The 12,379-nt window shown below is 44.4% G+C and overlaps 1 protein-coding gene across 1 annotated transcript in view; it reads left to right on the top strand.

Moving 5' to 3' along the window:
* ZNF804A (zinc finger protein 804A) overlaps positions 1-11,878 on the top strand; it is a 147,956-nt gene extending 136,078 nt beyond the window's left edge. Inside the window, exons 3-4 of the mRNA XM_040070012.2 lie at positions 3,851-3,981; positions 6,324-11,878. Coding sequence (XP_039925946.1) covers positions 3,851-3,981; positions 6,324-9,615 — 3,423 coding nt within the window. The 3' untranslated portion in view covers positions 9,616-11,878. The remainder of the gene's footprint in view (positions 1-3,850; positions 3,982-6,323) is intronic.
* The last annotated feature ends 501 nt before the right edge of the window (positions 11,879-12,379 follow it).

The following is a 12,379-nucleotide window of genomic DNA, read 5'->3' as shown; positions in this document are numbered from 1 at the left end:
CAGCAAGTCTGGGATCACCAAAGCTCCATGTCTGTCAGTGAAATGCAGCCACACCTGAGTTTGGAGCTCCTGTGGCCATCTCATGGATAGTTTCATCCATGCAGAGGTACACAGGGGCCTGTAAAAGTCTTGCTTTTCACCTGGGCTGACGAGCCTCAGCACGATGTACCAGGTGTGCACTAAGATACCTGACGGAGTTTTTAAGAAATAGGTGGAATATTCCTGCTTCAGGCCCTGTGTTACAGTTAGATTTGTTAATATAATCCAGCTTCTGCCCCAAGGAAAGCAGCCCAGTTGCAGGATCACATTACAAAGCTGGAAAATCAGGGTCAGGCTTCCCATCCCTTCAGGATGGGCAAAGTCATTTGCAAAGCAAGGCTCCTGTGCTCTGCACCTCCAGCGTGGCAGCACAGTGTATCAGGATAACGACAAAGGCATTTAGGTCTCTTGGAGAAATGTCATTTAATTATTCATTGTGAACCATTGGTTGAACTCTGCTGGCTGGGTCACACGCATTTTGAGCTGCTTCCTAAGCAGAGGAAAATGCAGGAGGGAATCCAATACAGTATTCCTGTCTGCTAATTACTTGCCTACTGATCCATGGAAAAAAACCCAAACATAACAGGCATCAAACTAGCTATTAAAGTTAGCATTAGTGAACAGTTCTGCCATGTGAAAAGGCAGAAATATGATAAAGGAAAGATGGTTTATAGGAACTAGTCATGCTTGTTTTTCTGTTGCTGCTGTTTACTTTGGACAGCTTCAGGGGGGGGTCCTTCTGGTGTTAAGAATGCATGGACTAATGGTATGATTGGGTAATATCCCATTTTCTTTTGCATAATTCAAGTGAAACCAACAATTTGCAACTAAGGGCAGCATAAATGCAGTGCCAGCAGTCCCGAGCACGGCTGAGTGCAGTAAGGGAATGCAGGTGATGATAGTTCATCACACGGCTGAAAAAACCAAAGTAGAAAATAACTACGGTATCAAAAAAAACGTAAAAAAAAAAATGGAGGGGAAGCAATTACTCATTTAGGCGATCTTTTATTTTAAGGAAATAACATTTTTTTTGAAACACCAGGTGCATGTCTTGTGGCTTAGAACTAGGAGGGATTCCACTTAGACATGCATTTGCAGAATAAAGACCTCAGGAGTTGCCAAGGTATAATCTGTGCAGATTGTTAAAGCACTTAATGAAAGACTGAGATACCAGTTGTGAGAAGAAGTAAAAGCCCGTTGTGTAAGTTGTTCATTTTCTGCTGGGACCAGTTTTCTGTACAGGAGAGGGAGGGTGTATTTACCAGGAGGTCTGACAGAAGGGGAGCTCTGGGACCAGGAGTTCTCCAGAAGAGACGAGCAGGCAAAGGCTGAGCACACAAAACTCGTGCCACACCTACTTGTAGCCATCCAAGAAGAACAATTTAATTACTTCAAAACTGAGAACAGGCGCGGAGTGTTGCTAACGTGCAGCAGTAAGACTAAAGGGTTCAAAATCTGGTCAGACCCAAATCACTAATTATAATCATCCCAGTAATTGCAGAAAAGTACTGCAGCTGGGAGGTGATTATGGATTTGTACACACCTCAGCTTCTCCTTTTTAACGTGTGAGACAGCACCTTATTATCTTCCTTTTGTTCCCTTACTTCTCACTTTCTTCATTCCTTAGCATTGGAAGGAAAAAAAAAAAAAAAGAAAAAATATTGAGCTCCACAAAAATGCAATTAAATCCTCTCTTTAAGTGCCAAGGGCTGGAGGTGAGGAGGGGAAGGAGCGAATTTCATCTCTTCTCTTGTGTTTTGAGTACTCAGGAGCTGCCTGTGAAATGAAGTACTCCAGGTTTCATGAGTGGCTGGTGGGAAGCAGGGTCAGTATCATGGTGTCTAGGAGAACAGGAGTGTAAGGGTGAGATATGTTCAACAAAGATGCTACACATTTCAAGTATTCTATTTCTGGGAGAAAAATATATCATACATCTAGTCTTGAGTGTACTTATAACCTTATACCATATTAGCACAATAAACCAGATTTTTATCAGTAGAAAATTTTGATATTTAGAAAATATAAACGGTGGAAGATGTGATTACATTTCAGATTCTTTTTCTCTATCCCTCAATGATATCCAGACATTTGAAAAAGATTGCAAAACTTGAAAATAGAGACTGGTATTCATTTTTCTGCAAGTTTTTTGGGTTTTTTTTTTTTTTTTTTTTTTTTTTTTTTTTTTGTTTGGTGTTTTTGTTTTTTTTTTTTTTTTTTTTTTTTTTCCCTGCTTGTTTCTCCATATTTCTTGGCACTGAATGGACTTCCCAAGTAGTGTTACCAAAATGGCAAAGACTAATTAAGTGTTTGACTGACTCTTGGAGTATCTCAAGCTGTGTTGGGCTCGTAAGGATCATGGAGTCCAACTGCCTGCCCCTTGCAGAACCACCCCAAACGAAGCCCTGTGTCACCAAGAGCCAGCTGGTCCCTCAGCTCCTGGCAGGTTTGGGGCTGTGGCCACTTCCCTGTGGAGCCTGGCCGAGTGGCTGGCCGCCCTCCCAGGGAAGAAGTGGGTGACAGTATGTGTGAGGCATTTTTCTGTGCATAGGGGCAAGAAAAATTCACAGGAGGGGTGAAATAAGAAAAAAATTTGAGAAGGAGCAGGAGGACACTGATGACAAATTCTGTTTTGTGTTCTGCAAACTCTGTTTTGTGTATCTGTGTGCCGGCAGTGGTAACGAAAGCTCTTAATACCCCTCGAACAATTGCAAGTCAGAGTTTTTGCTTCTACAGATCCCTGTGGCCACTGTTCATGGCCAGTCATTAGCCCTGTGCACTAAAAGAGGGTAGCCAAGTTACTGGGTTCTTCCCAGAATTGTGAGATGATGGTTTTGTAAGGTGATGTCATCAGACTGTGAACCGTAATCAGGGCACACTGAGGACCAGTGGGGTTTGGGACCTACTGGAATTCTTTTTTGCCGACATGAGGAACCAGGGAGGCCCCTGCATATTGTCCTTCTGCGATACAGAGAAAACAAGATTCCCTCTTTGTGTGGACAATCAGAGCCGAGCGCTTCCGTTTCCATGCAAAGAAGCAGGCTGGAGATAAAATCATGTGAGATCCTGGATTGCACCTGGGTGTCTGTACAGCTGCTGTGTCAGACACCAGTGAGAGCAGGAAGTGCAGGCTCCTTCAAAGGGACAATCTCCCCATTTCTGAACACAGTTTCTCTGTCCTTGATATCCCTTTGGGGGATATGCCTGCTGAGTCAGGACCCTTTAACATCTCTAATAATGCCTGGGATGGCAGGACAGGAGCTCTCAGGAGCTTTGCATGTGTTGGCATGCTGGTAACATGGCAGGGCAGGGCCAGAGGGACCACGGTGAGCTGCAGAGAAGAGCTGACAGGAGCCTTCGAGGAGCAGCAGTGATAAGCGCCATGCCTGACATCTTGGGCAGAAAAATTCCAGAGTTAATATCGTCTGGGGAGGTCAGTAGGCTTTTGGGAGGCTTTATAGAAAAATGCCTGGGGTGGCCTCATTTTTTTTTTATTGATATCTCAAAAAAGCAGTTATGGGGATGTTTTGGGGAAGAATCATGAATATAATTCCGGGTGAACTTTGCCTCATCCTACTGAGGCTGGTCTACATCATCACAAAAGCTACAGTCAAGTTTGCTAGGTTGTCTGTGGCCTGGCTAACCTATCTCTAGCATCTCTAGGTATTTTGGTTATTCCCTTGAAATCCTTAAATTTGTGGAATGGTTCATTTTGGAATAATTCATGCTGTGAGCACTTATCAGCAAGTAACTGTCATTACAGTGTTTCCCAGCCCAGGGGCTTTTATGTGCATTATGTGGATGTTTCTTGCAGAGGCTGAAGGAGCTGAAACAGAGGGAGTTTGCTCGAAATGTAGCATCTAAGTCACGGAAAGATGAAAGAAAACAGGAGAAAGCCCTTCAACGTTTGCACAAACTAGCCGAGCTAAGGAAAGAGAGAACGTGGTAAGTCCACAGCTGCTCAAACAAAAAAAATTACTCCTAAATAAGCCCTCCAGTGTTAGCTGGTGCTGTGGGGCGCAGGAGACCCTTGGCTGTAGCCACACACATGTTTTAGGGCATTTTGGAAGCATTCTGTGTGCAGTATTTGATTCACACAGCGCGGAGGAATGAATGTTTAACATTGCTTTTTCAGCTGAGCTAAAATGACACATATTTTTAGTTCAAAAAAAGACGTGTTTCATATATATTTCATAAAACCAGGCACTTTGGTTGAAAGCTGAGTGAACTAGGTCATGCATTTGCAGGCTGACACTACTTCATTGATGAGGTGAGGAGCACAGTCTGTCTCTCTAGGATGTAACAGATCTCTGCGATTTAGTTTTCAAAATGCTCGCCTGGGAAAGCATCCAGAAACCTAGCTTTAGATCTCAATAGCCGGAATTTTTTATATTAAAAGGTAAGTGCTCCTTTTCCCCTGCTCAGCAGAGTGTTTACCTCCCTCTGCAGAACTGACTCCTTGCTGCTCGCACATTTTTAGTACAGTATCTAGGCAAACTGTTGAAATTAGTATTGAGCTCTCACTAGTTGTGACTGAATTCTCAAAATATGACACCAGTTCTGACACTGGTAAGCCACTGAAAATATATGAACTTGTCACAGTGTAATCTCTGAGGAAAAAAAAAGTGCGGGAAAAATGTGGATGCTCATGCGCAAATGTTTTCTCTTTACTCAGCCTTCACCAACCCCTCCTCCCCCCCAGGCTGTAGCTCTTGTTCAGAAAGTGTCTCTTTGTCCTTAGTTTGGATGGTGGGCAGTGTCCCCGAAGTCTGAATGAGCAGGTGGATGGAACACGAGAGTTGCGGGGTCTGTTTGACCGGAGCAACACAACATCTGACTTTTTAATCTTCTTATGATAACTCATGTGGAGTCTCTTTCTCCTCCATGACTGTTTTAACTGTCCATATTTTATACTTGAGTGTATTAGATATCATTCCCCCTAAATGTGCTCCAAAACCTGAATTTGCATATTGCGTGAGGAAGGAGAAAGAGGAACTTGCTCTTTCCCTTTTTCCATGCTAGTGAAACACAGATTTTGCCATCCTTTGTCGTTTCTGGATCATTTGGGGTTTTCTTTAAATATCCTTTTGCCAGTTCCTGAAGGAGGATTTCTATCTGACCCTAATTTATTTGTTTCACAATTTCTATTTACTACCACTTTGCAACCTTAGAGGTGTGACATAGACACACAGGATTTTTTAAACTGGCATTTTCTAGGCTGGTTTTGTAGTAGTCACAATTTTATTCTGTGAAAGAAAGGATTTGTGTGTGGGCTTAATATATATTTCGAATTTATAAAGAACTGGGCTAGGCAGGAATTCTCATGAGGAATTCCTTTCTCATAAAACCTCTACCTTAATTTCTAGACCTGATAGGGTAAAGGCATTATTCTTCATCTCAGCACTTCCTGGGGCCCTAAATGACACTTTCAAGTTTTCCCAATGACTCATCAGTGAGTATTGCTCTGCACTGTAACACAGAGCAATTTGGCTAAAACAAACAAACAAATGGTTTCAACACAGGTCCATTACTCCTAGTGCTGAGCAGTTTCTGTGGATCCTGGAAAACTGTCAGCTTAAACACTTTTTGCTCTTCTCTTTGCTTCCTATTAAGTCAAATAGAACAGATGGGAAGAGGACATGAAATGAAGAGCAGAAGTAGACAGTGATAAATTTTTTTCTCAAGAGGGATGAATCACTTACTTTACTTCTGTCAGCTGAAATCCTCTCCCCAGTTTTATTTCTCCATGAAAGAAATTGCTGAGATGGCGATGGTTTGGTCTGTGCACACAAATAGGATGGGAGCTGCTGTGGGACTGCCTGTAGGCAGAGCAGCAGTCACTGCAATGATGACTACGGGGGAAGTGCTCTATGAAGCACTCTCTGTTTTAATATATTTTGTAGCATGAAGGGATGTAAAACTGCTATCTGTAGTAATAGTGTTGTAGCCATGGTGGTCTGCTGGGAGGTAGAGCAAGGTTTCTGTGGAGACAGACTGCCTCTTCTTTGGCCAGCCAGTGAGCCTAGGAAAAGTTAACTACTGTGTAGGAATACTAGTTCTTCAGCTGATAACTTCACATGAAGGAGCTGGCAGCATAATATTTACTAATTCTTTTTATTTTTTTTAGTACTAGTCAACTGATCTTTATTATAAAAAGCGGCACTTTTTTGTAGTCTCAATGTCCTCCTTTTTCCTTAAAAAGCTCCCTTAAATACCAATGTAGTACCATGTATTCTGTCAGCAGTTCTCTGAACAGTATTGACTCAAAGTTTTATTTTCCTTCCTAGTGCTCCTGGAAGCGGCCCTATGTTCAAATCCACAACGGTGACCGTGCGAGATGATTGCCATGATATCCCCAAAAGTGCTGCCATAGATTCCGCCGGACAACAGGATTTCAGCTGTGCGTTGATGCACGATGCACGGAGTTGCAAAGACATTGCTTCTGTCATTTCTCCCGCTCCTGGAGACGCAGGTAGTCATCAGCCCGACACTAACAAGTGCGGAGATCAGATCCAAAGAGCTCAAGGACACAGAGTTGGGTTCTCCTTTGCTTTTCCTAAGAAAGCAGCGGTCAAACTGGAGTCTTCAGCTGCCGTTTTCTATGAGTTTAATGAGGAAACCTCCATGGAGCATGGATTTACCAGAAGAAGTAGGTTTGTTCCGGGAGCATGCAACCTTCAGTCTCCTTCAGCAGCAGAAATAGTTGTGTGCCCCGAGGAGAAACACAACTGTTTTCACCCACTGGTGGAAAAATGCATCGACACAGCAGAAGCTCCTGAAGCTCAGGAGTCAAAAGAGCTGTCCAGTGAGGAGAGCGGGGTGCTGGAGAGTCCAGCTTTACCTGCTGCCATGTCCCACTCAAAGCAGGCAGTGTGCTCAGACACAGATGGCCACGGAGTGGATGTGAGTGCTGCTGACGTAGGGGACCACACGCTGCCCCTGGTTGCAGACAGCACTCAGGTCCTGCCCCTGGACGGCAGCGGGCATGAGCTGCAGGCCAACAGAGCTCCCGTGCAGGAACCTGGGGGGGATCCTTCCTCTCTGCAGGATATTGCAGAGGAAAACAACAAAGAAGGGGACAGCGACCCATCTGCGACTGAAACTGAAGTAAAAAACCTAGGCGCAGATGCAGCAGCTCCATCGCCAGATGAGGAAGGCAGTGGAGCCCCAAAAAGCAAACCGGACGTGCACAAGAGACCCTGTCAACCCTTTGTTCCCGTTCTCAGCAAATATGGATCAAATGTTCTTCAGTGGCCATCAGAAATGTTAATTTACACGAGTACAGACCCATCGATTTCTTACAGCTGTAATCCTTTATATTTTGATTTTAAGTCATCAAGAGCAAGTGAAAGCCAAGAAAAGCCCAAGCATCAACCAAACATACCTCATTTGCACCATAACACTGAATCTAACCATATCTTAGTCTCAGATTTTACAAAAAGGCCTAATTCAGAGTGTGGTGATTACAAAGTAGAAGTGAATAAAAATATGTGCGACTATACAATACCCCTGTTAAGTGATGTTTCCCTCTTCAGAAATTGTGACCTTGCAAAAAATCAAAACAAAGTGTCCTTGGATGAGTCATTCAGGATTAGAAAAATAGAAAAGTATCACATATCTCATAACCCCTTACGACAAAACACTGTGATAGATGAGAAATACAGCAAAGTCTGGATCAAAGAAGGCCATGAAAAATGGCTTCACAAAAGCAGAAAACGGAAAAGGAGAAGAAAATTATGTCATTGTCATTATCATCACTGTGGAGACATGACAGTAGCAGAAATGGAGATGTCTCCAGTAACTGAAAAAGAAGTTACCTACAGAGACGAAAATAAATATCAGCACCTCCAAAATAATGCAGAGAAGTGCAGACATGGTGCAGGAAATATCTGGTTAACTGCAGGTGAGGTGCAGCAGTCGCAGCCAAAGTTCAGCATTGAAAATGATCCTAAGAGAGCCATGTCTGCGTCAGATCACGTGCACTGGGACAGAGGCTGGTGTGACTTTTGGAATGCAAAAAATAGCGGCCAACGCCATGGTTGTAAAAGACCCCACAGAAAGAGCAAAGCGAGCTCCCGGAGGCAGGCAAAGCAGCTGACTCCGAGCTCCAGGAGGCATAGCCTGAGGCACTCTAAAACGTGCTGTAGCTGGAAAGTCCGGCGGTCAAGCTGCAGCCCAGAGCATAAATGTTTAGGACCATGCAGTGAGGAGAAGGGGCCGAGTCAAAACCAGCCCGTAAAGAGAGGTTACAGTGTTCTGACAGAAGAACCCGAGAAACCCCACCGCAAGCGGAGGCAGCACACCTATTCCTCTTCCTCGGATGAAAGCTCGTGTGGACAGGCATTATCAGCAGAGGAATATCTAAGGCAAGGACATGCTTTAGTTACCCATCAGAAGGCAAAAGGGAAACGCAGGAAAAGGAAGACTAGACTCCATCGTGTCCTCCTTGACAGGAATGCAAAAAGCGAGACCTCTGAACCTGCCAAAGAAAGCTCTGCAAATTCTATGTTAGATGTTTTGGGGGACTTACTGACTCCAGACAACCTAGAGGAAACCAATGCGCCCCCCAAAGATGATGATGCAGAAGACGGGGGTGGAACAATGGAGCTGGAGGAAAGCAAGTCGCCTCTAGAAGCTGCTGGCCCACAGGTGGAGGAAGATGCTACGCCGACGGCGTGCGCAGCGATGGAGAGCGTGCCTGCCACGCTTCCTGATGTCATCACGGGTTCTGCTGCTCCTGCCCCTGAGCACAGCGCTCCAGCAGCTGCTGCCAAGCAGGCTGTTCCCCAAGAGGGAAAGAAAAAGGAAAGCATCAACGGTCGTGAAAACCAAGCTCGTTACAAAGTTCCCGTCCCCAACAGACACTTGGAACAAGCTCCTCCTAAGTCCTATCTTTGCCATTATGAATTGGCCGAGTCCCTGCCGCACGAGAAGATGGGTGAGGTGGCCGGCGAATGGGTGCAGTGTAATCCCGGCATATTTAGCAGCCCCCCGCCCTTGCCGTTCAAAGAAGCACACGTAAACAGTCACACCTTTCTAGCCACCGAGCAGTTGATAGCCCCCTTCCCCCTGCCCGATCAGACACTGATCTTCCCTCCCGACAACCACGAGAAGTTCAAGGAGCTCCCGTCGGAGGCGTTTCAGCAGATCCTGCCGCAGACCGTGCTGTCCGGCAAGGTGAAGTTCGCCTTCGCTCCGCCGCCCATGCAGCCCCCGGGCTCGGCGCTGCCGCCGCTGCCGCTGCAGCCGCCGCTGTGCTCTACCTCGGTGACCACCATCCACCACACCATCCTGCAGCAGCACGCCGCCGCCGGCACGCTCAAGGTCCTCCAGCCCCACCAGCAGTTCCTCTCGCAGGTCCCGGCTCTTTCCAGAGCGCCTTTACCTCATCTCCCGGTGGGCCCGCGGCTGTGCCCGGGCGGACACGCCGCCTTCGTGGCCCCGCCGCAGCTGCCGCCGCTGCTGCCGCCCTCGGTGCTGCCGCCCGCCCCGCTGGCCTTCCCCCCGCTGCCGCACTCCGTCTTCCCGTCCCTGCTGGCCCCGCACCCGGCTGTCATCCCCCTGCAGCCGCTCTTCTAGGACGCGGACCCGGGGGGAAAGCCTTCAGCTAAACTGTTGTTTCCACAGTCCCCTCGAGCTTCGCGAAGCGGTTCTGTGAACTAAACCGGTTTAAGATTCCTTGGGAAGCATTTACTGTAAGTACGACGATGCAACAAACATTCATGGCAAATTCAGACCTGTACTATTACCAGAGCACTGAATAGTCTGATACTAATAATGAACTACATATATATATGTGAAAATCATGTCTTAGAATATGTATAATGTATATAAAATATATTTATAGTTCTATAACTTATGTTGTAAAGTATTCACTTTTTGTTTTTTATCTTTGTGTATTTGCACCTATTTAATGTTTAGACAAAGCTGATGCACTATGTTTTGTACTATGTTCTCTGAAACTGTAAATCTAGTGACAAACTATCTCTTGCAATAAATTTTTGTTAACTACTTAAGTATATCAAAAATCTTTCATTATAAGCCTCATGGATGTTGTTCTTCCACGTCCTTCTGCAGCTGAACAGCATCCTCTGCCCCTGCTATGTTGGGATAATCAGGTTTCCTACACGTCAGTGATTTATCAGGGAGGCTCAGAGGCCAATACCTTGAGGGCAGCTGTCTCACCAAGCCAGAGAGAAAGGGTAAATGGATGTGTTTGTGTTGGCGGCTAGATGTCACCGTGACAAATTTTGCCCACTTGTACAATGAGCACACACTGCTGACTGGCAGAACCGATCCCTTTGATACTAAACCACAGAAAGGTGACGTAACAAATATAATGCTGGTGATGGAAGGGGAAGAAATGCTAATATTAACAGCAGTTTGGCTTCAAGGGAGTATTGCTTGTAGTGGAAGGGTGGAGCCTTGGTTCCACCAAGAGGTTTCTCTGATGGCCCACAGATCTGTCTGAGAGAGGTCGTTGCTTCTGGGCAGTATGTGAAGGCAGCAAGAACACGGGAGCATGAAGGGGAGGTCAGGAAACCCACCAGGGTTTGACACAAATCCTTACCTCACTTCACCCCCTTCCTTCTTGCAGCACTTCCCTAAAGAAATAGAATAACACAGAGTACAGATTAATTAAAGTAAAAGTGTGCTGCCATTGTTTCTAACTGTATTTCAGAGACTTCTCCCTACCTCTGCAGCCTTTTCGTTGCTGTCAGACCTCACCCAGCTTTAACTGGTGAAATCTCCACATTTGCTTTAGCCTGAGGTATATCAGACCCATGCCTGCGATGGTCCAGAATAAAAGCAGAAGTCCTTCTGAGACAGAGCCATCCCTTTGAGTCAAAATGAAAGGTTATCATGTGAGTGGAGCAAAGGACTTGCAGCATGAAGGTTAGTGCTAGAAGTAGGCCCTCCGTAATAAAAGGTAGGTAGGCTCTCTCAATTAATTACTTCAATTCACCTTTTATTATACTATAATAAAATCATATAAAGTTGAACTGAAAGAATAGTGAGCTTTAAGTATTATTAATATACATTGCATATTAATAGCTAACTGTTTGCAAAGTATATCTTACAACGTATATATCTGGATCTTATTTTCTGCATCCATAGTACTAGAACTTACCTGTATTGATATTGCAAGTTTTAGTATAATATTACATTAAAACTGTGGCAAACAACATCTTGCCACTGTGACACCAGAATCAGCTGCTCAGGGGACACGAGTTTCCCCATGTTGTGTGGTTGCAAAGGGCTAAACCATGTTAATAAGCAAAAAAGTGATAAGGAAGAGCAGACGAGCACCTGGGTTCTGGAGAGTGCCTGGGTCCCCCTGCCTGAGGCTGCAGCAGGGGGTGGGAGTCACTGAGCACCCACCCCTGTAATGCCAGAAGGAAAGTATATTTTCTCTTTCTCTAACTTGAGGTGGATGCCCATTTCTATTTATGTGGTACCTAAAAAAATTCAGGATGAAGTGACTTTATACTCCTCCTTTATTTCAAGAGTCTGCCTGCATAAGGTCTCCACTACCTCCTGTCGCCGAGCACAGGAATCTCTCTTGGAAGCGGGAGGGTTCTCCTGGGTGACTTGGATCCCTTGGGTGATGTGTCCTGGCTTCTGCACCTCTGCCCTCCTCTCTGGGAGGTAGCACACACACTGCCCTAGGTTCTGATGTCCGATCAAAGACAAAATCCATCCCATTGTAGAGCAGTACATTAAGAAAGAAAAAGGGAAAATAATGCACATAGGACAAGTACGGTTGCACGCTCTGGCAGATTAAAAATAGCCAGTTGAAAAATTTCAGTTGCAATGTTCTTTGAAAAATCTGATCTGTGAATTTAGAAGTCCACATTTTTTTCTTCAAGAAGTTCCAACAGCTTTGAATTCTACTTTTTCTTTACAATTTAAATTATTTTAGGTTGTTAAACAGTTTTAAAACATTGCACAATCCTTTATTATCTACTGTAATTGCTGTTCAATAGTGTATAAACTATTTAAAATAAAAGATTAACAACCATAAAATGTAATAGTTTTCTAATATGGTATTGCCTTTAATGCTAGAACTGTTTGTATATGTGACTTCATATGTAAAAGCAAAAGCAGTATAAAAATAAACCATTAGTTAAGTTTCAAATTGAACACACTAAATTAAATTATCTAATGAAATATTCTTTTGAGTTTCTGTTTCATTACTAAATACATAACTTCTGGTAAGTTATATAAGGGTAGTTCTTTTGAATATTTCATCTGATATTTTAGATTAAATGTGTACTTTTATTCCATAAATTGGTAGTCTAATTTATAAACAAAAAACTATTGCAAGTGCTAAATAATAGAA

Source organism: Hirundo rustica, chromosome 7, assembly GCF_015227805.2.
Source record: "Hirundo rustica isolate bHirRus1 chromosome 7, bHirRus1.pri.v3, whole genome shotgun sequence".
Lineage (NCBI taxonomy): Eukaryota > Metazoa > Chordata > Aves > Passeriformes > Hirundinidae > Hirundo > Hirundo rustica.
This window is presented reverse-complemented; position numbering and strand designations above follow the sequence as displayed.